Here is a 25,864-nt window from a genome sequence, read left to right on the forward strand (position 1 = left end):
TGGGAAGTTAAGACAATTTTGAATGACCTTTTTCATACCCACTTTGGTTTTTGTAGCCTAGGCATGGGACAGAATACATGCATTTATTGACTAGTTAGTTCATTCCAGAGTGGATGTCTTGCATATGCATAAATATTTAAAGTCAGTTATGATTGTTCCTTGGGGCTTCCCTGGTGGCTCAGAGGTAAAGAATCCACCTGCCAATCCTTTGGTCGGGATCCTTTGGTCGGGATCCCTGGGTTCAATCCCTGGGTTGGGAAGATCACCCGGAGAAGGAAATGGCAACCCACTCCACTATTCTTGCCTGGGAAATCCCACGGACAGAGGAGCCTGACAGGCTACAGTCCATGGGGTTGCAAAGAGTTAGACGCAACTAAACGATAGCGATGAGTGTTCCTGTTCTTCAGAGCAGGGACTGAAGGCTCTTTGGAGTTAGTATCTTGACCAGTCATACAGTTGTGGACCCTGGAATAGTCTTTCCTATGTGCTTCTAGCATCCTTGTAGTATATGTTGCTCACTTTAGATGACTGAGAGACAAGAGATTTGAGTAAGAAGTGGAAAATGGTAACTATAAAATATCATGGTCTCATGGGAATAGTCTGCTTGTGCTGGGGTTGGGGTATTTCAGAAAAGGCTTTATGAAGTTGTTAGTAGAATTTGGTACGTCCCTTGGCACAGGATTCAGAAGAAAGGCAAGGATACGAGCAGACAGGGAAAAATAAGAACAACTTCAGGAATGAGAAAGTTTTACTTGAAGCCTGAGCTGTTTGTAGGTGAGTAATAGGAAATGATGATATAAAGGCGAACATCTTGAGATATTGGCCTGAAAAGTTGGAAGCTCAGTTGTACGTTAATAAAAGAGCAATGGAATCAAATGCAGTAAAATACAGTGCACTGGGACGACCCAGAGGGATGGTATGGGGAGGGAGGAGGGAGGAGGGTTCAGGATGGGGAACACATGTATACCTGTGGCGGATTCATTTTGATATTTGGCAAAACTAATACAATTATGTAAAGTTTAAAAATAAAATTTAAAAAAAATAAAAAAGTAAACTGTAATAGCCTCTTGTAAATGTTGGGGTCTATTGTGGTCTGGAATCTAGGAAAGATTATCACTGTAAATCTCCATGGGGTTTCATGACCAGTTCTCCCTCGATATTTCTAGAGAAAATTAATGTATTCATGCCCTTTCTTTGGTTTTATCAGAAATGGATTCTTCTCCATAGAAAATTTGATGTCATTTTCTTGTGTATTATCACTCTGTACAACTTCTGTTAGCAGTCATGTGTCACGCTCAACAGAATCTGTCTTTGTACTAGCTTGATGTGGCATCTTGCATACTACTGAGCTAGAGCAGCACCTCATTGATCCCCACATTCTTGAGAAACAAGTGTTACATTTGTTATTTCCGTACAAGAATTATTTTATAATCTGTAATTTGGTGAGAGTTTTGTGAACAATTAAGTTATAGTCACATTTTCATCTGTTTATTAAATGATTCTTAACCCTTCTGTTCTTTGGAACTTCCGCTTTGGTTTTCCAAGAATCTTTCTTTTGAGTGAAGCCATAGCTGTCAATTGACATTTCTTTCCTCTATCAGACACTTTCTGCTACCTCTAATGAAATAACTTATTCTGTGTGGGTTTTTCTGAGTATGACTTAACTGGAGCCCCAGCACTTTAAGGAGAGGTGGGTAGTAAAACTAAAGATTTGGGCTTCATGGTTCTCAAATTTCTTGTTTCTGAGGCCTTTCCCATTCCTGTGTTCTGGATGTCGGGACTTTCTTATTATAAAAAAAAATACTTGTGTTTATTTTTTTGAAATAATACCAATTTTTGAATATTGCTTTATTCTCTCCAGGGTTCTGACTCATTTAATCCTAAAAATAATCCTATGAAGTAGATACCATTTTCTGAAAGCTAAAGATGAGGACACTGCAGCCCAGAGGAGTTAAGTGACTTATCCAAGGCAGCAAATTACTAGCAGTAGAGTTTGGGTAGCCTTCTCCCTTTTCAGACCTTCTGAGTTTCCACATTTGTAATTGGCAGTGAAGATACCTGTCCTCACAGGGTTGAGGTTAAGATGCAAGTAAGGCACATTGTGCACAGGCATGAAGTTTAAAATGCCATGAAATATTAGCTGTTCCTGATAAGCTTATGTTTGTGTTTCATACTTCTTTACCTAATAATTTTTGTACTGTTTTTATTAGAACCTATTAACACACTGAAGTGCTACTAAAATACACAATTAATCTTTGAAACATAAGAATCAACAAAACTACAAGTATCATTTGCCCATCTTGACAGATACTGTCCAATGTGATTAATGATTCCTAACAAAATAGATGTTCCACTAAGTGAGCTAACTACTTGATTTCAGAAATATCAGTCCATTTACTAATTGTTAGTTTTTTTTCTAATTTGCTGATTGTTTTTCTGTGATTCTCTTGCCTTTTCTGTGATCCAGTGGATGTTGGCAGTTTGATCTCTGGTTCCTCTACCTTTTCTAAATCCAGCTTGTACATGAATTATCTGTTAATGCATTTCCAGAAATTCAGATAATGTTTGCTTACCCAGACCCCTACCATCCTTTTATAAAGTGCCAAAATTACATCTTAAAAGAAATTCTGAAATTTTTATTTTTAATTAGTGCTAACTGATTAAATAGACTTTCTCCTTAACCCAAATTAGGGAGGAATATTGTCCTTTAAAAAAATTTATATGTGGAAATGAACTACTGTCTCCACAGTAATCCTTACAGGGAATTTAGGCAACCATATCTGTAGCAACTCAGTTTTTCCTTTATGACTTTTCTGCAAGAGAACCAAATAACTCCCTGGTCACTTATTCAAGTAACTTTTTGAAATGTATGGTTTTTACTGGAGTGGCTTTATCATGAAAGTTTAATAGGTTAGTGTATAATTTAAAATACTCCTGTTCTATCAGATACATAAACTTAATTCATCATCCTGTCTTATAAAAGTCTGATTCATTTTCTTCCTGTTAAAGTGTCTAGTAAGAATAATTCAGACCTATAAGTTTTAACATTTTTATGAGGAAAGGTTCCTATAACTAAGAAAGTACTAATTAGTACCACTTCTCAAATATCTTACTCTCGTCTTCCACCCTGTATAATGTGATTTCTGCCTGCCAATATGAGGAGGTACAGTTGTCTCCAAATTCATTAGCCATCTCAAAATTTATTATGCTAAAGATTCACTTAGCCCCTGCAAAGTTACAGAATTTAAATTGTATTATGCCTTTTTTTGAAAACAAGATAATTACTGAATAATCTCATAGTTGTGGTAGATTTTTTTTTTATCATGGTGATATTTCACATTTTTGCACCTGTATCAGCTCTCTTTATTTGTATAGATATTCCCAGAGTCCCTTATTACTTTACCTCAACAGGGTTATTATTCTCTCTTACTCTGCTGAGAAGAGCTAGACTGCAATAATAGCTAGAAATACTGCCGGACTTTTTGAGCCAACCCTCCCGCCCCACCTCCAATTAAGAACAAACACTTGGAGAACAATTAATAAGTACATCTCTCCTTAAGGTGCTTTTTAAGATCAAATTTCCCATTCTTACAGATGATCTGTGAAAGTAATTTTGAGAACCAGTTTTTTAAAGATTAACATAATACTGTCTTTTGGTTTATAATAATGCCATTGTCATATATAAAGTAGACCAAATACTGCATCAAGGGTATGTATTTAATACCATTACCGAAAAGCAGTGGTGTATTATCATTGCTAATGAAGTCTGGTGGTGGTTGAGGTTGGAGAGAGGAGGGCCAACATTTACTAATAAGCACCTTATGTAAGTCAGGAACTGTGCCTATAAAGTAGATTAACTTAGGTTATCTAATCAGTTAGAAATTTGCAAAACAAAAAAGAATTTAGTAAGGGAATTTTTACTTTAATGGGAGATTTTTGAAAATAAGTATTTTAGCAAGAGGTTAGTTACCTCGAGGATAGGACCATAGCCTGTGACTGATGTTTGTGAAGGATAACTGAGCTTCGCCCTCTACCCCCAGCAGGAAAGCCCTCGCCTGGGGATCCAGATGAGTGGGCCTGTCTCTCTGGTCCTTTCAATCTGTGCTGATGGATTTTTGCCCACATGGTTGGCCAGCGTGCTAATAGTTGCACTCAGCTATTTGCTTCAGACTATATATAGCTGCTTCTGATTTCTCCCTTACTCAGCTTTCTCTGTGATCCCTTTCCTAATAACCTCATCACAACAAATGATTAAGCCTTTCTGTTGTCTCTTATAGCTGAATCAGAGCCAGTGACTGATGGTGTATGTGCTCGGTTCCAAGGACAGACATCCTCATGCCCTGAGGCTCCTCCTGCCTCCTCCCTCACTGGATGTTCATACACTGCCTGTGTTGACCTGTCTGTCTTTTCATGAATTTATGACATCTCCATCTAAGCTTTAAACTCCTTAAGGACAAGGGCTGTTTGTTATTCTTTTCTCTTATCTCCTTCATTCTTAACCCTTTGCTCTGCTGTTTTACATTGAGTTTAAGAATATAAAAGATTAATATTGTGGCTCATTTACATAGTATTGATCCTCATAGTGAACTCTCTCTCAGTTTCTGTTTTCCATGAAACCCCACATACTCCAGGCCTGTCTTCTGCCATTTGTCCTACACACAGGTAGCTTCAGCAGTTGTTGTTCAGTTGCTAAGTCGTGTCTGACTCTTTGCAACCCCATAAACTACAGCACACCAGGCTTCCTTGTCCTTCACTATCTCCAGGAGTTTGCTCAAACTCACGTCCATTGAGTCTGTGATGCCATCCAACCATCTCACCCTCAGTCTTTCCCAGCATTAGGAAATTTTCCAGTGAGTTGGCTCTGCACATCAGGTGGCCGAAGTACTGGAACTTCAGCTTCACTATCAGTCCTTTCAATGAATATTCAGGGTTGATTTCCTTTAGAATTGACTGGTTTGATCTCCTTGCAGTCCAAGGTACTCTCAGGAGTCTTCTCTAACACCACAATTCAAACGCATCAATTCATTGGCACTCAGCCTTCTTTATGGCCCACTTCTCACAGACCCACTAAAAAACAGTTACCATGCTGGAGCTAGGGAAAGGTGTGTGGACTGTGTATTAAAAGAAGTAATATGTTTGAGTGGCTAATTGTGGATTGTAATCAATTTGAAAACAGAGACTAATTCATGCTCTTTTCATGCCCCGTGTTTAACTAGTGTCTGTCATCTAGTCAGTCCTTATAAAGTATTGGAGATGGAGGTGACTGAGTGGGTAGAATAAGTACAAGAGAAAGAGATGTTTATGGTCAGTGATTGTCACTGCTTTATGTTGTCTTCAGCACAACTGCATATCATAAGTTAGTTTAAGCTAGCCCTTATTAATACCATCAGTGCTTTTAAGAATAGTCAATGCTGGTAAGAATTCATTCATAAGAATGACAGTATTATTGTTTTCATCACACATGCAGATTTTCATCAAAGCAAATTGCTAAGTGTTTCTTAGAAAAGGATGTAATATTTACTGGGAAAGAACTATATTATCTAGCAGATTGACAACATAGGAAGGCAAGAAGGTGACACCTAGAAACAGGAAATCTGAAATCTAGTGACATCCATCCATCTAGGCTCTTTCACAGTTGGGACTTTTTCTTAAAAAAAAAACAAAAAACCACCAAAAGTATCAAAAACTTTCTTTTAAATGTCTTGTGACAGATGTTACTCTGATAGTCCTTTGTTACTTTATAGAGTGGTGACTTTTATTCAAATGACTGTTCATCCCACTGTTGCAGCTCATATGCCTTTTGCTGGGACAAAATGATGATGCATGGTGCCTACTACTTTGATTTTCGTCTCACCCTTTCATTTGTCACTTTCCACCTCCAGACAGCAAGTAAAACTGTTTGTCTGCCTCAGCTTAACAAACCTATAAATCCCCCTCATGCATGTGAATGTGACATTGATACCCTCAAATTTATTCTGCTATGTGATGATAAATTCTAGTCTGGATCTGGCCTTTGTATCCTGTTGCAATTATTTTTGTAAGAGTAGAACTTATCTTACTGTATCTTCCTTCTGCATGTACCTATATATCAATATGCAGATGTACAGCATTTAGTTTAACAGCAAAAAGATTATTAAGAAAATTTGAATTAAGGGTAATTCTGGGGGGTAGTACTAAACAATTGACTACTAAGTTTGCATTATATTGTCTACAGTACAATTTTCATTTATATGATTTAAAGTGAAGTGGTGTTTATTAGTTTGATCAGAGATACTGTTTTTACACTAAGGGTAAAGGAACTTCTTTTTCAAATGGGTTAGTTTAAAAAGCTGTTTCAATCTTATACTAAATTAATTTTACACACAGTATTCATTTTGAAAAGCAAGCTTTATAGGATTGAACAAATCATATTAATTAAATAAGGTATCTAGCAGTAATAACAAAATCATTGAAGAATACATAAAAATATATTTTATCAAATGACATAATTTTGGTAATAGAACATGAATAGCATACATATATTTTATTTAATTTTATTGTCGGGAAAGGGAATGGCAGAGTTGGGAAAGAGGGAGAAAACCATAGAAAAATAAAGGAGAAAAGAAGATATTGATACCGAAGGCTGAAAACCTCCATGTTGTGATGGATTAATTTTGACCTCACACATCACAGCTGTCTGTATGTTCACATTAGTGATCACATGTGTTCATTGCAAACCCCTAGGATGTGATCAGGTGCAGTTACACTTTGTAGTTTTGAGGAGGAATTGAGGCTGAAAAAGGTTGTACAACTTGCTTAATGTCCACCACTGACTAACAGCAGAGGTGGGTTTTGAACCCAGATAATTAGACTCTGTATCCAGTACTGTTTCTTCTACATGCCCCTGCAAATAACTGAAAAGTTCATCAGTTTGCCCTGCCCCATTCTCTTGCCATTCTTGATCTTGGTTCATTTATCCTACAACTGATTACATTGCTCTGTAAGATTTGCCTGTATTTGCCTGTGCAGTAAAGCATGTTTTAATTTTTAACTTACCAAATAAAGCAGTGAGCAGAATCTAGTTACTGACTCTGGTATTTGCTCACATTTGTAATGTGCATCTGATACCTACTTAGAAATATATACACACGACAAATAACATGGCAGATAACTCCCTTTCTCCACCAAGACCAGGCGGAGATCTGAATTTGGATACTGGAAAGGAAAAAGAATAATGAGAGTTGAAAGATACAAAATTTGTTGCCTCTGAACCCTCATCCCACAAATGAACTTTCTAGTAGATAAATTCATGTCCTAGCTCTAAAGCCCCATACTGAGGCTGTCATTCTTCTACAACGAAAGACACAGAAGTATTGTTTTTTTTTTATTCAGTATCTTAATAGAGGAGTAAGGTGAAGGCTATTAGAACCTTTTCAATCTATGTGTTAATTAAAATATGTTGTCTGTTCTTTATTTATAGTATAAAGATGCGTTTATGAAAGCAAATCCTGGCTACAAATGGTGTCCTACCACAAACAAGCCTGTGAAATCCCCAGCACCCACCACTGTCAATCCACGAAAGAAACTCTGGGCCTTCCCATCTGACTCTTCAAGAGACTTGCCAAGCCCCAAGAAAACAAAGACTGAAGAAATCCCTCAGCTTAACTTTGGAATGGCCGGTGAGTTTAAACACTAATTTTTCCTGTTCTTTAAGACTGGGGCAGTTCATGTAGGCAGTATTTTTAACAGATAATAGAGAGGGAGAGAAAAGCAAAATTTATGACCAATAGGAAGTAATGGCAAATATGTACCTTAGCTTAAAGCTTTGGAGTATGACATGCTTTAGAATGTATATATAATTAAAGAAAGGAGGGTTGGACCAAGTGGTGGAGCCATTGTAAATATCTGTGGATTCCTGACATTGATATGGAAAAGCAGACAACAATGTGGAGACTGTCAGGAACTCAGGGATTTTGTAATGTAACAAAACAGCTTACACACTCATGCCCACTATTAAGTTGTTCCCTGTAAGCACCTTCTCTGGAGAAGGGAATGGCAATCCACTCAGTTTTCTTGCCTGGAGAATCCCATGGACAGAGTATCCTGGCGGGCTACAGTTCATGGGGTCGCAAAGAGTCGGACACGACCGAGCAACTAACACACACTGTAAGCACCTTAGTTGTGTTGCATACCTAACAAGCCACAATTATGTAGATCATTTGAGGATATGAAACATCGAGGGCAGGAGGATGAACAACTCCATCACAAATCTAGGATGGATCTGACAGCTGTTTTTTAGAGGGAATTGCCATCCCAATCCTTTTACGGGCCCGGCAAATTGAACATTCCAGATGGTCCCATTTGTTCTGAGCCTTTAATATTCTTTGGGTGGTAAGGAATGTTACAGCATTTATTACCACAAAATAAAGTATTTTTATTCACCTTGCAAATGGTTCTGTCTTCCTAGCTATTATAATACCATAATCAAGAGAAGTTTCCAGGATGAATTAGGGAGACTGGGCAAGATGGAAGCATTGAAATTGGTGTGGAGCTAGAGGGTTCCCGTGTCATTAGTACAAACAAATTTTCTTCAAAATGGGAGCTCTGAACAGTTTGCAAAATAAAAAGCTTGGGAATGGAAGTTGAGCAGTATTGTGACAACGCTTCACTTTTTAATAGCCAGGAGGCCTAGTGAGATTTAACAGTTCAGTGTGTGACTTGCGGCATCTAACAATGTGGTGGTGTCACATATAAATCTAAGAAATGCCATCTGGCCATTCTTGGGGAACAAAGTCTTCAGGTGATTGTTATGTAAATATCTGTGGTATAATTCTAGGTGAGCTTACAAAGTGATACTTTGCATATCTCAGAGGAATCAGAATAGAGATCTGTCTTTGTTTCAGCTGTTACTTTGTACAATTTCAGCTTCAACCTGCTTGCTGCTTCTAGAATCCACAAATTCTGTCAGTAAGAGTTTTTATAAAATACTTAATCATCTGAACTTATCATCAGGACCAACTCAGAGTATATCTTTGACTGGCTTCTGAATGAATTCCTTCGATTAGCATGTATCTTCCATTGCTTTTTCTACCACTTCTAAGTCTAGATCAGTCTTTCTAGATTGTGTTTTGTTTTGTTTTGTTTGGCATACAGTGGCTATTCACAAACCAGAAATACTGCAGAAAGCTATAAAAGATGCCCATCTATAGCATTATTTCTGTCAGTTTATTAGTCTACTCGTTATACCTACAAATTCAAATTTTGAGACTGTTATTCTCAAATTGTTATTTTTCCCACATGAAATCAGGGCTGATAAAAAGAACCAGGTCATTGGAGGAACCTGGTTAGGTTTCAACCAGGATATTTACAGGTCAGTTTTTAAAAACAGCATTCTTTTAAAAAAAAAATACAGAAAAGAAGGAAAAGAACTTTCTCACATTATATAAGGGCCTGTGATGGATGTTGGAAATCCATGATCACAGCCCTTGTTAAGCTATATATAGCTGATAACATTGGTCTGATGTTCCTTTTTAGCACAACGATAGCAAACTAATTTGCTGTTAATTAAAACGTGGTTCTTAGCTGTTTAAATCTAGAGGAAGAAGCTGTAGGGCTTTTAGAGGCCAGTTTAAGCTTACATGGAATTTCATTTTATTTTGTTTTCCCTGTAGTCCTTGTCACATGACATTTTGCATTTTTTAATAACCCCAAAGCAGTCAAGTGTGTGATATCCAAGAAGGAAAAGCTGTGTAGAATTTAACTTAGTGCAGGTCCTCTGAGTGAAGGGAATGCATGCTATTTATATAAGTATAGTTTTGATATGTCCAAATAACATTATATAAGTATAAATTAACATAAAGGATGATGGTAATTTCTTGTCTGTGTTTTAGTGTCTATACAGCAAAGTCATATTTGTGTATAACGTAAATAGATTATCATGCAAGTATGTTCGTATTTTACTTAGTAATTTGAACTAACGCATTTTTATCTTTATTAGAAAGCAATTATTCAATCCTTCTTATCTCTAGAATGGCAGTTCCAAAAGTATTTGGCTGCCCTGAGAACTGAAGTTCACTTTTACTTTCCACCCAGTTCATTTCTCCTAATTTTTATTTGCCAATAGATTTAAGTGTCAGTTTTGGCAGCCACAATAGTTCATAAACTTAACATTTAATTAAGGATTGAATCTTAACAACGAAGAACCTTGTTTTAGCAAATCGGTCTGTGTTCCTACATCTCTTCCTACAAGGCGGTCTTCCAATATGGAGCTGTTTTGTGACCACCTGATCATTTGGTGACATATTTTACCTCTACTAAACTCTTCCTTTTTTTAGAAAAGCTCCCGCAGATTCTTTTCTTTTTTTAAAGTTGGACCATTTGTAAGATGTGGTCAGAGTTGCTTCATGAGTTCTTGAGACAGATTTGTATTCAAAGATGGATTTAAGGACATATCTTTAAACAAAATCAAAAAAGAAAGAGAAAAGAAGCACCTGAATGTCTTCAGGCAACACTATGCCTGATCCTCATTTTTAATTGTAGAGAGATTACTAAAATAAAAAAATTGTGTTTATTGAGGACCAGGAAGCACTAGGTTAAGCATTGGCTTAGGCATTTTCACGTATGTTATTTTATTGAAGTTCTGAAATGTAACTCATTTAAGACAACCTTAAAGGATATAGGTTTCTTATTGTCTGTATTTTCTTGTTTGGATATAATCCTGGGTCATAGATCAACCAGTTTCTCTTTCTACATTCTGTTGATTATTGAAGGAATGAAAACAAAGACCTTCAGTAGTATAAAAAGGGTTCATTTTGAATGCTAAAAGATATTTTGAGGAAGGCCCTAACCTTATCCCTAAGATTTAAGATGTCAGAAATACTTCACTGTTGAACTTAGATTTGTTTTTGAAAGTTTTAAAGAAAGAATATTTGAACAAAGCCCAGTAAATTTTTGGTGGCTCATTTGTAAAATGTCTTTCTGTTCTCATGTTCCACCAATGACCTGGTTCTTTTTATCAGCCCTGATTTCATGTGGGAAAAATAACAATTTGAGAATAACAGTCTCAAATTTCTTAGAAAACAAGCATAAGCACTCTATTGTTTTTTTCATCCAAACTCCCCATGCAGTAAGGAAAGAAGCATTGCACTAGGAGATAATTCATGTTCTAAACAGCTATGGTACTGAATAAAGTATTTTGTTGGAATGGTGGACAACAGTGGTATTCTTAAAGCTCACAGAAGTATGAGTACTAAGCATATATATGCCAGGTTACTGCTTCATAAAGTTTTCTGTAATAAGTTATGTGTGGTTCTGTTGGATTTCTGATTGTTAGTCTTTGTGAGTGTTTTGGATTATATGTTCTCCATGGTTGTGAATTGATAATTTACTTACTTTTGGCTTATTTAGATCCTACTCAAATGGGAGGCCTGAGCATGCTGCTTTTAGCTGGAGAACATGCTCTTGGGACACCAGAGGTAAGTAATCCCTATCCCTCTCTGTTCCACTCCTGCTAGAAGTTGATAACATGGACACTTGTGTTCTGTTCACAGTGTTTATTCTGCAGTTTCACTGTTAACAGCTCATGAACAAACTATGCTTTTAATTTTCATGCTTTCAATTTTAAACCTTAATTTTCATTAAGGTTTCTGTGTGCATGGTATTATGCCTTGAAAGTAACAGACTAGGTTACATGAACCCAAAAGGACACAAACAGAGATTGAGTGCAGATTTTGAGATTCTCTGAGCACAGGCGTAACACTTAGGACGTACAGATAATTAGCATTTGCCATGGCTTTGTAATGGAGTTCAGATGGTGGATCCTATGAGTCATTCATTCTGTTTATAACAGTGTCTGCTTTTGTGATGTTCTCATTTAGACTTGTTAGTGAAAAGGTAAGAGTTTAAAAAAAAAGCATGAGACTGTTGGTCTCTCTGGTACCTGAATAAATCCAAACTCCTGCTTTTGAAAATCAGAAAATGTTTTATCAGAAAATCAGAAAGCAATTTTAGGATTGCTTATTCTTTAAAATGGAAAATGAAAAAGGACCCAGACCCTCCTAATGACCTTGGTCTTGTTTTATTCCCTTGTATAGTTATTGGGCTGTGTTTGCTAAATAACTCTTAGATATAGACTTGACAGGCAGGTAGTAGTCAATAGCCATGCATAGTTTGCATTTGTGGAATTTCTCTATTTTCCAAACCCATTTAGCAGAGGCCAGATGCATTGACCTGCTGCTGGTCACATTATTTTATACACTGAAGTCCTTGAAATGGAAAATTTTCAATCCCCAACCAGCATTACTACTTAGGACCCAAAATAGCAATTTTATTGCATATACGTATACACATACGTATGTATGTACATACATATATATGTATGGGCCTCCCTGATGCCTCAGATGGTAAAGAATCTGCCTGCAACGCTTGACACCAGGGTTCGATCCCTGGGTCGGGAAAACTCCCCCGGAGAAGGGAATGTCAACCCTCTCCAGTATTCTTGCCTGGAGAATTCCATGGACAGGGGAGCCTGGCAGCCTACAGTCCATGGGATCGCAGAGAGTCGGACACGAATGAGCAACTAACACACACATACACATATATATATTCCTTCCTTCCTTTCTTAAGTTGTATGCATGCCTTATGAATTACAGTTAAAGCATATTCAAATAGTTGTTTTAGAAGATACCACATATTTACATCACAACACTCTTTTATTATTTATAGTTTATGTTTGGGATCCATAGTAGTTGACCAGATATTCAATCTGATTTAACTTGTTGCTGCTGCTAAGTCACTTCAGTTGTGCCCGACTCTGTGCGACCCCATAGACGGCAGCCCACCAGGTTTCACTGTCCCTGGGATTCTCCAGGCAAGAACACTGGAGTGGGTTGCCATTTCCTTCTCCAATGCATGAAAGTGAAAAGTGAAAGTGAAGTCACTCAGTCGTGTCCGACTTGTTGCGACCCCACTGACTGCAGCCTACCAGGTTCCTCCATCCGTGGGATTTTCCAGGCAAGAGTACTGGAGTGGAGTGCCATCGCCTTCGGGTTTAACTTGTTAGTTCTGTTCAATTTAGAATCACAATAAATGTGTCAATTTGGTGGATCAGTACTTACTTACATTGTACTTATCTTTAGCTGAAAAAGGAAACTTTGTACTTTTGTGTACTCATCATTCAGCATGTTTGTATTTCCTCACATGACAGCCTTCTCTGGCATTATTTGACTTTATGACACATTAAAAGCAATCAGATTAACTCTGACTAGAGCGTAGAGCATCCCAAGTATGTTCCCAAAGGTGAATGTTGGCATAATAACGTGCATGTGTCCTTTCAGCACAGTCTGACTCATGATTCCCAAGAATGCACTGTATTGTGAAAGTCAGTATCATCTTTTCTGATAGATTAGATAATAATGAAATTTTCTTCCAAACATCTGTTAGCATTCCTTCTAATTTTCAGGAAAAAATGTAAACAAATAAACATGTATAGAACTTACAGATGGATGAAAATGCTAGTCAGAAAAAAGAATACTTTTTTTTTTTTTTTAATTAAAATTTGTCTTTTGGGCTCTTTTTATTGAATAGCTCTTCTCCCCACTTATGAGGACAGCAGAGTTTGACAGAAGCAGTTTAAATCATGCAGTGGTCAACCTTCCATTTCTGATGAAGGGGAACCATTTTGAAAATTCTCAAGCTAAAGAAACAGAAAATTAAATGGCTGAAAGAAATGAACCATACAGGAGAAGGAATTTCATACTAAGGAAGCTGCCAGCACTTAGGTTTTTAAGGACCACTTCTAAGAATACAAGTCTTTCTTCATAATTCCTCCTTCTTGTCTCAGATATATTTAGGCATTATTGAAAATGGTCTTGAGTTATTGAAACAATAAAGGGGCACAGTTTGTATAACATAATGCTGTCTCTAAATATAATTAGTTTGAGAGTTTATTTCATAGCTGTCAGTAGATTTCATTTAATACCTAATTTCTATGCAAAATCGCATTCCAAATATGTAGACATTTTCATAGAACTTTAGGGGCTTATGTACATTGGCAGATGACAAACAATGAATACATACTTATATTTTTAAAAGAAAATTGTAAAGATAATGAGATAAGGAAAGAAGTACAGAAATTTGATACTTCTTAGATTTGGAACAATTACCATGAAGTCTGTTTAAACTGTTGGGTAGGACCAGTCAAATAAAGTGACATTTTACAAAAATTCTTCTACAGAGGAGGTCTAATTGTAATGAATTTTTAAAATGCCATGAGAAAATTCTTACTCTGAAATGGCTTATTGAAAAGGAGATTTTCCTTTATTTGTCAGCCTGAAACCTAATCACATAGAAAAAGTCCTCAGAAGCCTATTTTTTTTTTAATATGAAAAATTTAAAAAACAATTCCATCAACAGAAGGTAGAGAGGCTTACTGTTACAGGAACAATAAAAACTCTAGGTTAAAGTTTCTTTGGTTTATACATTTCATAGATCTACATATGATGTGCTCTTAGGGTTTTTAGAAATTATAGGTTCTTGATATAGCAGTGAGCAAATAATAACAAGCAGGATGTCTGAGTTTTTGCTTTCTCCGTAGTCTTCTGATTAACTTTAAATTTGCCACAGTATGTTTGGCATTATTAGGGCAGCATTTTTATATGCTACTATTTGTGTCTCTGATGAGTGAAATGGGGTAAGAATTGCATTTACAGTTTGTTTGACTCTTTTTCACATAAATGGTTAGTCCTGTATTTTCTTTATACCCAGAATACACTGAAATATATTTCATATTTGAGATAAATTTTTAAAAGCAGTGTTTGTTGTTAAGAGTATATGAATTAAAGAAGCAAAATAAATGTATAGGCATCCTTCATTTTATTGTGCATTGCAGATACTGCAATTTTTACAAATTGAGGGCTTTTGGCAACCCTGCATCCAGCAGGTCAGTTGGCACCATTTTTCCAACCATATTTACTCACTTTGTATCTCTCTGTCACATTTTATCAATTCTTGCAGAATTTCAAACTTTTCATTATTATTATATTTGTTATGGCAGTCTATGATCAGTGACCTTTAATGTTACTATTGTAATCTGAGCTGGGGGCTGGGGGGTGCTACAAATCATATCCATATAAAACAGTGAACTTAGTTGATAAATGTTGTGTGCATTCTGACTGCTCCACCTGGGTGACAGCATGTCTGTTTATTACATAGTTAACTGAATATTTCAAACCCACTGTTGAGACCTGCTACTCAGAAATGAAGAGTCCTATAAATATTATATTTATTTATAATACTACTGCTCATTGACGATGCACCTGGCCATCCAAGAGCTCTGACATAGGCGCCCAGCAAGACTAATGTTTTCATACTATTCTACACATCTGTTCTGCGGCCCATGGATTAAGGGGTCATTTTGACTTTTAAGTCTTCTTATTTAAGAAATGTATTTTGTAAGGCTGTAGCTGTCATAGATGGTGATTCCTCTGATGGATCTGGGCAAAGTCATTTAGTTGAAAACCTTCTGGAAAGGATTCACCATTCTTGATGCCACTAAGAATGTTTGCATTTCATGGGAAGAAATCAAAATATCAACATTAAGAAAATTCCCTGGCAGTTCAGTGGTTGGGACCCGAGGCTATCCTGCAAGCCATGCGGCATGACCAGAGAGAAAAAAATAATAATCAGGATTAATAGGAGATGGGGAAAAGTTGATTCCAACCCTCCTGGATGACTTTGAGTGGTTCCAGACTTCATTGGAAGAAGTAACTGCAGATGTGCTGGAAATAGCAAGAGAACTAGAATTAGGAGCTAAAGATATAACTTGAATTGCTTCAATCTCGTGATAAAACTTGAATGGATGAGGAGTTGCTTCTAATGGAGCAAAGGAAGTAGCTTCTTGAAGTGGGATATCCTCTTGGTGAAAATGCTATGAAGATTGTTGAAATGCCAAGAAAGGATTTACAATGTGACATAAATTTAGTTGATAAAGCAGTGTCAGGGTTTGAAAGGATTGGCTGCAGTTTTTGAAAGAACTTCTACTTTGGGTAAAATGCTATCAAAGAACATTGCAGGCTGCAGAGAAGTCATTCGTGAAAGGTAGTGTCCATCAATATGACAAACTTTATTGCTGTCTTATGTTAAGAAATTGCCACAGCCGCTCAGACCTTCAGCAGCCACCACACTGATCAGTCATCCATCAATGTCAATGCAAGCCCCTCCATCAGAAAAAAGATTACAACCCACTGAAGGCTCATGATAGTTAGCGTTTTTGAGCAATAAGGCATTTAAATTAAGGTGTGTATATTTTTTAGGTATAAAGTTATTGTACACTTGCATGGGTGTGTGCACTAAGTCACTTCAGTCGTGTCCAACTGTGTGCAACCCTGTAAACTGTAGCCCCCAGGCTCCTCTGTCCCTGCATGGGCTTCTCCAGGCAAGAATACTAGAGTGGGTTGTCATACTCTCCTCCAGGGGATCTTCCAGAACCAGGGATTGAACCTGTGATTTTTACCTCTCTTACATTGGTAGATGGGTTCTTTACTACTATTGCCACCTGGGAAGCCCTTGTTCACTTAATAGACTATTTATAGTATAAACATAACTTTTATGTACTCTGGAAAACCAAAACTTTGTGTGACTAGCTTTACTGCAGTATTCGCTTTTGATGGTAGTGGTCTGCAGCTGTACCCGTGATATCTCTTAAGGTGTGTCTGTTTTGAGCAAGACAGCCATTAGGGAGTGACTACTGCTCCCCACCCCCACCACACACACACACTCAAAATGGCATGTTAAGCTTGTCTCTACTGAGACCCAGTGAAATGTAAGCATAGAAGTCTTGTTAGGAAATAACCCCATAATAGTGAAGAAAATGGAATGTTTCCAGAGAATATGAGATTTTAGTAAACTTAAATAAATCAAAAAGCAAATGACCCTTTTTAATTGAGAAAATATGATATAAGCTTAAAGTATACTAATCAGGGAACATCAGAGACCCGGTCTGTTGAACAGTGTCCAGTAGCTTTAGTGAACATATCTCCTCTTTTTTACTTTTAAGGAACAAGAAATAAAAAGTAGAATTAAAAGTAATATTATTAAAAATTTAAGCAAAGTAATAATGTTCATAAACTCTGGGAAGAGCTAAGGAGAAGGAAGTTATTACATTGAGTTAAGCCGTTATGTTTCATATCAGTGAGTTATATTCTGAAGATGGAAATGCAATAAATGAAGTATAAGTATTATGATCTAGAATTTCTGTAAGTAATCTCCAGGACTGAAAATCTGTAGTCTTATATTTTTAACTTTAAAAAATAAAACATAAAAATATAAAGCTAAATTAAAATTTAAAAATAAAGGCAGGAAGAAATACATTTCAGAGATGAAAGGGGAGATTATTCAACACATAATGTATAGAACAGCTTGGAATAATATTGGAAAGGTCAGTATTAGATCTAGGTGAGCACAGAAGTCATCTTGCCTGAAACGGAAGAGATGATTTGAGGAATAATGGAAAATAAGAAAAATTAGGCAGAGTAATCATAACTGATAAAAAGGTTTGATGGTATCAATATCTATTTAGTTGAATAAATGAAGACAAACCTTTAGACATTTGGAAAGTGTATTAGACCTGAACTTGTGATTTTAGGATGCCTCGTTCTTTTGTTGGCATGAAGAAATATGACAGTAAAGTTAAGATCAAGTCACATTTTTGTTTTCCTTCCATCCTGTAAAATGGAGCTAATAATACTCGCTTGCCTCTAACTCCCAAGACTTCTATGAAGATTAATTTAAAAAAAGACATTTTTACCTCTCCTGAAAAGCATTCTAGTATTGGTACCTAGTATTATTACCATAATTTATTCTAGCCATTTCATACTTGAAATGTCGGGCTATTACTCCTACAGGCTATAGTATGCTTTACCAGCAGCATACTCACATTGAGCAAATAACCTGCTCAAGATTGTGTGGCTATGACGTGACAGAACTAGGATTTGAGCCCAGAGGGACTAACTTCAGTCTTCCAGTAGCCCACTTGTGATTCAGTCCCTGCCCACCTCAGCTCAGCCCCTGCCACTTCTCCAGCGGTGTTCTGAGCTGCAGCTTTATGCACAGGCATTTCATGAGTACTTTCTGGGGACCAAGCCCTATACTAAGCACTTACACTGGTTATCTCATTTCATCTTTCCATGAGCCTTAAGAGGTTGGTTTATTATTTCCCATTTCATAAATGAGGAAACTAGGCTAGAGAGGTTAAATAACTTCTCTAACGTCTTAGAGCAAGAAGGTCATTATACTAGCATTTAAACCTGTATATGTTCCATTAAGTAATGAGATGGGTGAAATGAGATAAAGAAAAGGTGGTAATACCAGTATCTGTTAAATTAATGAATATGTCCATAGTTAAAACATTGTGAGTTTTAAATTTAAAACAAATACAGATTTTGGTAAAATTGAAAAATTTCCCCTTTCTTACAATTTCTCATATCAGTGAAGTGGGACAGTTATTTTTACTACCTGTTGGTAACATTGAGCTACTGTGACTTCTGCCTCTCTTAGGCTGCTATATTTGACCACTTCAGGATGCTAAAATCCACTGAATTCCAACCTCACCCCTAACTCTTGCCCCCTTCACAACTTTTGCCCCCCACCAAAGCTTTTAATATACGGGCTTCCCTGGTGGCTCAGACGGTAAAAGCATCTGCCTACAATGAGGGAGACCCAGGTTTGATCCCTGGGTTGGGAAGATCCCCTGGAGAAGGAAATGGCAACCCACTCCAGTACTCTTGCCTGGAAAATCCCATGGACAGAAGAGCCTGGTAGGCTACAGTCCATGGGGTTGCAAAGAGTTGGACACGACTGAGCGACTTCACTTTCACTTTTCAAAGCTTTTAATTCCCTTCTCACAGTTTTATAGCTTTTAAACATAGTGAGGAAATTCTATATTTATATTTAAATTCACATTAAGTGGGCTCCTTGAACTTCAGTTCTGGGTAGACACCCTTCCTTTTTATAATATGCCGCTGCTTACTGCCCATCCAGCCCAGCATCTTCCATCTCTAACAGTGGGGCTCAAAGCCAGAGAATCAAGTCCTTCTGCCCAACCTGATTGACAGGCACCTGTCCTCATGAGTCCCCGAGCCGCATTGCTCAAGATGCTGACGAGCTCAGAGGAGCCCCTCCGTTTCCCAGAGGTGGTGGAAAGGGGGAATGGGAAAGGTGGGCAGCAAGTGAGTGGGGAAAGAGGAGAATGAACAAGTGGATGAATGAGAAGGGTGGGACTGTGCTGCTGCGTTGTTGTCGACAAGTGTATTTATATGCACAGCTGCATCCTGTCCTCACTGTGTCCGGTGAAGAAGTCAGTAGCGTTGTTACCTGTTTTATCAAATGAGGAAACTGAGGCGGCAAGATGCTCTGGTTTTTCTCAGTGTCTGTCGCACTTTACAGAAGTGGCCTGGAGTCTGACCTGAACTTCCATCCTAGCGCTCTGCCACATGGCTTAGAATGACAGGGAACTTGACTCTGGTGGCCCTGGTGCCCCAAGGAAAGCCAGGACTTATCCTTCCTCTCAGCCCAGGATGGCTTGACTTGATTTGCATTCTAGTTTCAAGGAATTCTCAATTCTGTGTGGTAGTATTTGGTGTGGTCCCCAGGGTGGCCCGGTTCCCTTTCGGCTGCACCCCAGCCCTGGTGTCTGTCAGTCAAGTGCACTTCTTTAGTCCTCAGGTACTCCTTAACCTCATTTAGGTTTAATTAAGAGTGGCTCCATTTTAGTCCTTAAGCAGATTTTGAAGGACTTACTTGGATATAATATACTTACATTGAGTTCACCTGTGTTTGAAAGCGCAAGTCCATTTAACATCTCATATTAAATGCAAATTAAGTGATCACCCAGATGCTGGTATAGAAGGATCCTTGGCAAAAAGTGCCAACTGTGGGAAAGCCTGGGCCAGGTTGAGCGAGGGTAAGTGTCAGTACATGGGCCTCAGAGTCACCCAGATCTTTAACACTTGAACTCTGAAAGGGATTCCTCTACTCACAACCCCACTCCTCCCAAAGAAGACAAACTTACCTTAGAAACTGGCACTTACTGGCCCCTCTCCCTCAGCCTTGATACCCTTCCCAGTTGTTACTGAGGCCTGGCAAATGCCATCTCTGATTGAATTGGGGCCCCACATCTTAGCTGGTTTATTTCCTTAACCTTCTAATTAGTCTACTGCCTCCAGTCACTCCCCAGCCAGGGTCATCCTGCACTCCACTGAAAGCACTCTCTGACTACACATCTCTCATCATGCCGCTCCTCTGACTATAAACCTTGGCTGACTCCCCATTGCCTTCAGCCTAATCATCAGACTTACTAAAGTAGCGTTCAAGTTCCTCTCGGTTCAGTTCATCTCCTACCGCATTCCCAGACATCTCAGTCTTCAGCCACACTGGGAAAATTGCTGATGCTTATGTACACAGGGCACGTAAGCCGTACTTTGCCCCCTGCTGTTACCACATCATTTCCACAATTCTGATGTTCCTTCTAGGGGTATCTCAGATGCTACTTACCTTACTTCTTCCATCCACCCCCAGATAGAATGAAGACTGCTTCTCTGTCCTCCCATTGACCTTATAATATTCCACCAGGAGGCACATCTATTCTTAATGTGTAGCTGTCTCCTGCACTTGAACCACAAGCACCTTAAGGGCCAGACTCATCCCCTTAGGGTTATTTTATTCCCTGACATATAAGGCACACAGGTGGGATGTCGGCTTCTTAAAAGAGAGCAGCAGTCTTTGTTCTGGCACATATTAGGTGTTTATGAATATTTGTTGGAGGAATGAGTAATCAATAAATGTTTGAATTAGCAAGGGCAGGGATGTGGAGCTCAGATATGACCAGTGCACTTCATAGCATTGGTTGACTGTGTATTCATCACAGTCCAGCTCTGTGACTGGTTTTGTGCCTTGAGAAGTAGGAATGGGCTTAATAAAACCTAGCTTTCCAGACCACTTACAGTGCATCTGACTGGCTTGATTTTGTTTTATATAAAGGGACCAGGTCATGTTTCTATGTCTCTTGTTATTACGATGTACATTTTGCCTGCGGGAAAAATACTACCTCGTCATAATTCTTAATTATACTAATCATTCCCCTTCCTTGGTTATTGAGAATTATAGCTAATTTAAAGGGAAGATTGGATTTAAGGGAAGTTGAACACGTATGTGGCTAACAAAAAGGCGTTTAAAAGCCCTTTAGCAGTTTTCTTTATTGGGCATATAGCAACACCTAGTGGCTTTATGGATTATTTCAGAAATTATTTCTAGAAACAGCTACTTGAGTTTTTTTCTCCCTTTACTGAATGTCTGCTCATTTGGGATTTTTCTTCCTTCTTAATTAATGGACAAATACCTTTAATCTCTATATTTTGTTATATTTAGCCATATCCCTCTTAATAAGTAATTAAGAATACTGTAAATACAAACAGCAAAGTGATACCCTAAGGTTTGCTGCTGCTGCTAAGTTGCTTCAGTCGTGTCTGACTCTGTGCGACCCCATAGACGGCAGCCCACCAGACTCCCCCGTCCCTGGGATTCTCCAGGCAAGAATACTGGAGTGGGTTGCCATTTCCTTCTCCAATGCATGAAAGGAAAAGTGAAAGTGAAGTCGCTCAGTCGTGTCTGACTCTTAGCGACCCCGTGGACTGCAGCGCACCAGGCTCGTCCGTCAATGGATTTTCTAGGTGAGAGTACTGGAGTGGGGTGCTATTGCCTTCTCCTACCCCAAGGTCTAGGCCCCTCTAATAACATTTCTTAAATAGGAGCCTTTTGTCAGAAATAACCTCTTCCTTCCATGTGGGTATAATGCCAAATTTCTTTATCAAACATTCACATGTATGCACAAATATGTACAGTTGCACTGGATGCCTCATTTGTCAGACATGCAAGAATGAATTCTACCTCAGTACATTTTCCATGTCGTTGAGCCGTTTTTACATTTTGAGTTTTTAGGTGGAAGTAGGTCTAGCATGTCGGAGTAGGCAATGGCACCCCACTCCAGTGCTCTTACCTGGAAAATCCCACGGACGGAGGAGCCTGGTAGGCTGCAGTCCATGGGGTCGCTGGGAGTCGGACACGACTGAGCGACTTCACTTTCACTTTTCACTTTCACGCATTGGAGAAGGAAATGGCAACCCACTCCAGTGTTCTTGCCTGGAGAATCCCAGGGACGGGGGAGCCTGGTGGGCTGCCGTCTATGGGGTCGCACAGAGTCAGACACGACTGAGCAACTTAGCAGCAGCAGCAGCAGCAGGTCTAGCATGTATCACACACATTTATTTCTGCCTTTTTAAAATAAAGAATACATTTTATAATTATCCTTATCTTGACAACTTAGAATCATAGTTATAAATACTAATTTACTACACTCAGGAGAAACTTTAGGACCACTTGATCTACTTTGTTTTGTTTTGTTTTTTTTTTTTTTGTGGTAGCCCACTTTTCTAAGTAACTGAGATTTTTTTTAATTGTAATACAATTTTGGAAGGTTACTTTCCATTTAGAGTTATTTCAAAGTATTGGCTATATTCCCTGTATTATACAGTATACCCTTAAGTCTATCATAAACTAAGTCAACTATACTTCAGTAAAATTTAAAACATATTGTGTCTACAGTTTTTCTGTCTTTTCCTTCTGTGTCTTGTTGCTGGTGACATTGTTTCTTTTTCAACACTCTTCCCTTTTCTTATCCCAACTCTTGGCCCCTTCTGATTTGCTCCTTCTGTTCTTCTATGAACTAGAAAGTTAAGTAACCACATAGTTTAGTAGTAAGCCAGTTCTTCTGGCTCCTAACTTTGTGTTGTTTCCATTATACTACACTGAAGATAAAGGCTAAATCTACAGTGCTTTAAAGTAAGAGTGACTAGATTTTAAAAGAAGATGTTATCCACTGCAGTAAAATGCATAACCTCAGTGGCTGTAATAGCTGTTCTTACCATTGAGCAGTCTTTGTTGTGTGATTCCTGGCCAGGTCATTGAGATTCTTCATATTTATAAACATGGAGAATCAAGTCAGTCAAGCAAATATTCCCTGTGCATTTACTATGGATCTAGTCCATGGGGAGCACAAACTCGCTCATATAAACTTCTCTGATTGCATAGTACAATTGACATGTGCAGGGTTATAGGGGCTTCCCTCATGGCTTAGATAGTAAAGAATCCACCTGCAATGCAGGAGACCCAGACTCATCCCTGGGTCAGGAAGATCCTCTGAAGAAGATAATGGCTACCCATTCCAGTATTCTTGCCTGGAGAATTCCATCGACAGAGGAGCCTGGGGTCACAAAGAGTCAGACAAAACTGAGGGGGGGAGGGAAATAGGGTTATAAACATCTTGATAATTACTCACATTTGAATTCTTCATATAAGCAGAAAGTTTTACTTAAGACCACCTATCATAATGATTTGCAGGGGGTCTTAATTTAACTTTAAACTTTTATGGCTGGATATATAGGCATGGCCAAATTATCTACAATGGCACTTAAAAGAAAGTTGACTTTTCTTTTTACAGTTAATATGAACTCTAACTGAGCCATGGGGAAACTAATCCCATAAATGATAACTGTCTTATGCATCATGGGATCTGAAATAAAAATATGCGTGTGTATTGTGTAGACTTTATATAGGGTAGCTCCCATATATGATAATATGCTGCTGCTGCTAAGTCGCTTCAGTCGTGTCCGACTCTGCGACCCCATAGACTGCAGCCCACAAGGCTCCCCCGTCCCTGGGATTCTCCAGGCAAGAACACTGGACTGGGTTGCCATTTCCTTCTCCAATGCGTGAAGGTGAAAAGTGAAAGTGAAGTCGCTCAGTCGTGTCCGACTCCCAGTGACCCCATGGACTGCAGCCTACCAGGCTCCTCCGTCCGTGGGATTTTCCAGGTAAGAGCACTGGAGTGGGGTGCCATTGCCTACTCCATATGATAATATACTTAATTCTAAATATTTCTATAGATTTGTCATGTGTGCCATCTACATATCAAGTCACCTTATTTTCATTTAATCCTGGGCTCAATTTTTTTTTAATTAATTTATATTTTTGGTCATGCAGCTTGTGGGATCATAGTTCGCTGGCCAGGGATTGAAAGCAGGCCACAGCAGTGAAAGTGCCGAATCCTTAACCATTGGACTGCCTGGGAATTCCCAAGGAAATCAAAATAAAATAAAATTTTGATTATTTACCAAGGTATCTAGGGGCTAAACACCCCTAGATTCCTTATAAACCAGAACAGTATTGATTTTTTTCATTGTTCAGAAACTATATGGAGTTTTATTTTAAAAGAAAGGAATTTTTTGTGGCTAGTAATGTCAGGATTTGTTGGCCTTTTTAAAGTACATTTTGTGTCTCCTTGGGTCATATATTTAGAAAGCAAATAAAAACTACTGGACTTTTTGGCACACTGGTTGTCAAATAGTTACGGACAGCAAGGGAATCAGGCTTTGGCAGCCAAACCACAGGTGGCAAATTAATTAAAGCTTCTGCACCTTTTCTATGGAGCTTATCACTGGAAGAAGGTGGCCAATACTCTTTCAAATCCAAAGGTGACAATTAAAATTTTAAATACTTGCTTCTGTCCAGTGGTCTGTGATGTTGTTAGAAAATACATCATCAGTGTGAAACTGTGGTTTTAGGAATATAACCTGGGTCACTGCTGGCTCTTCCCATAGATTCAACCATCTAATCACATGCAGTTATTAAAATTACATAGGGAAAGGTTTAGTAACACAAGAAAATCAATGTACTGTTAAAAGCAAACATTTTGTAACTAGTACAATATCCCATTTCTGTTGAAAACATTATCTCTACACACAACTTCAAGAATATACATGGAATTCTAACAGTGCTTATCTTTGGGAGATAACATTGTAGATGTAGAGTTTTCTTCTGTATTTTTTTTTCCAGATTTTAAACAGTGATCTTGGATTATTTTGTTTTCAGAAACAGGTTTCTAAAAAGTATTTTTAACTTTCATTTTTCTCCTAGAGTAGAAAATAACTTGTTCCCTCAGATTCTCTTAACTTTGCCATTCAGGGAAGAAAAGAGAGGGGACACACTGATTTGGTATTTAAAAGACATGTTATCAATTTTAACTTAGTTAATTCAACAAGTTCTTGAGTATCTACATTGCACCCAGGCAATGTTGAGGATTCTGCGTTAAACAAAACCTCTGGGAGAAGCTGGAGCACAAACACATTCTTATGTCTTGTGGTGGTCAGCGATCGTTGACTGTTGGGGAGTAGAGGTGTCGTTTACCTCTCTCGTCCTATGTCCTTTATCTGTAAAAGGGGGCAGATCAGAGGGATACTAAAATTCTTCCCCAGTGGCACCCCACTCCAGTACTCCTGCCTGGAAAATCCCATGGACGGAGGAGCCTGGTGGGCTGCAGTCCATGGGGTCGCTGAGGGTCGGACACAACTGAGTGACTTCACTTTCACTTTTCACTTGCATGCATTGGAGAAGGAAATGGCAACCCACTCCAGTGTTCTTGCCTGGAGAATCCCAGGGACAGGGGAGCCTGATGGGCTGCCGTCCATGGGGTCACACAGAGTCGGACACAACTGAAGTGACTTAGCAGCAGCAGCAACATGCTATGACTCCTATGACTTTTGAATTACGGGCTACCAAGGTGATTATTTCACCCAAATGTAGTCAATTTTAACATTCAGTAAAAAAGGAAATATGTATCCTGAGAATAGTACTTGATTAACAGCAAGAATTTTTTTTTAAGAAGTCAGTAGTGTTTCTGTAACTATTGTTAATAATGAAAATCACAAGTAAAGATTTTAGAGTGTTAAATGTTTACCCAATATAGTAAATAATATATAAGAATATATTATAAAAGAAA

At 38.2% G+C, this 25,864-nt stretch overlaps 1 protein-coding gene across 24 annotated transcripts in view; it reads left to right on the top strand.

The window, feature by feature from the left end:
* The window catches only part of BBX (BBX high mobility group box domain containing), a 295,437-nt gene that overhangs the window by 205,857 nt on the left and 63,716 nt on the right, over positions 1 to 25,864 (top strand). For all 24 annotated transcript variants that reach the window (XM_055568067.1, XM_055568048.1, XM_055568050.1 and 21 more), the window contains 2 exons: positions 7,460 to 7,658; positions 11,386 to 11,453. In XM_055568067.1, the coding sequence (XP_055424042.1) occupies positions 7,460 to 7,658; positions 11,386 to 11,453 (267 nt within the window). The remainder of the gene's footprint in view (positions 1 to 7,459; positions 7,659 to 11,385; positions 11,454 to 25,864) is intronic.

This window comes from Bubalus kerabau, chromosome 2, assembly GCF_029407905.1.
Source record: "Bubalus kerabau isolate K-KA32 ecotype Philippines breed swamp buffalo chromosome 2, PCC_UOA_SB_1v2, whole genome shotgun sequence".
Taxonomy (NCBI): domain Eukaryota; kingdom Metazoa; phylum Chordata; class Mammalia; order Artiodactyla; family Bovidae; genus Bubalus; species Bubalus kerabau.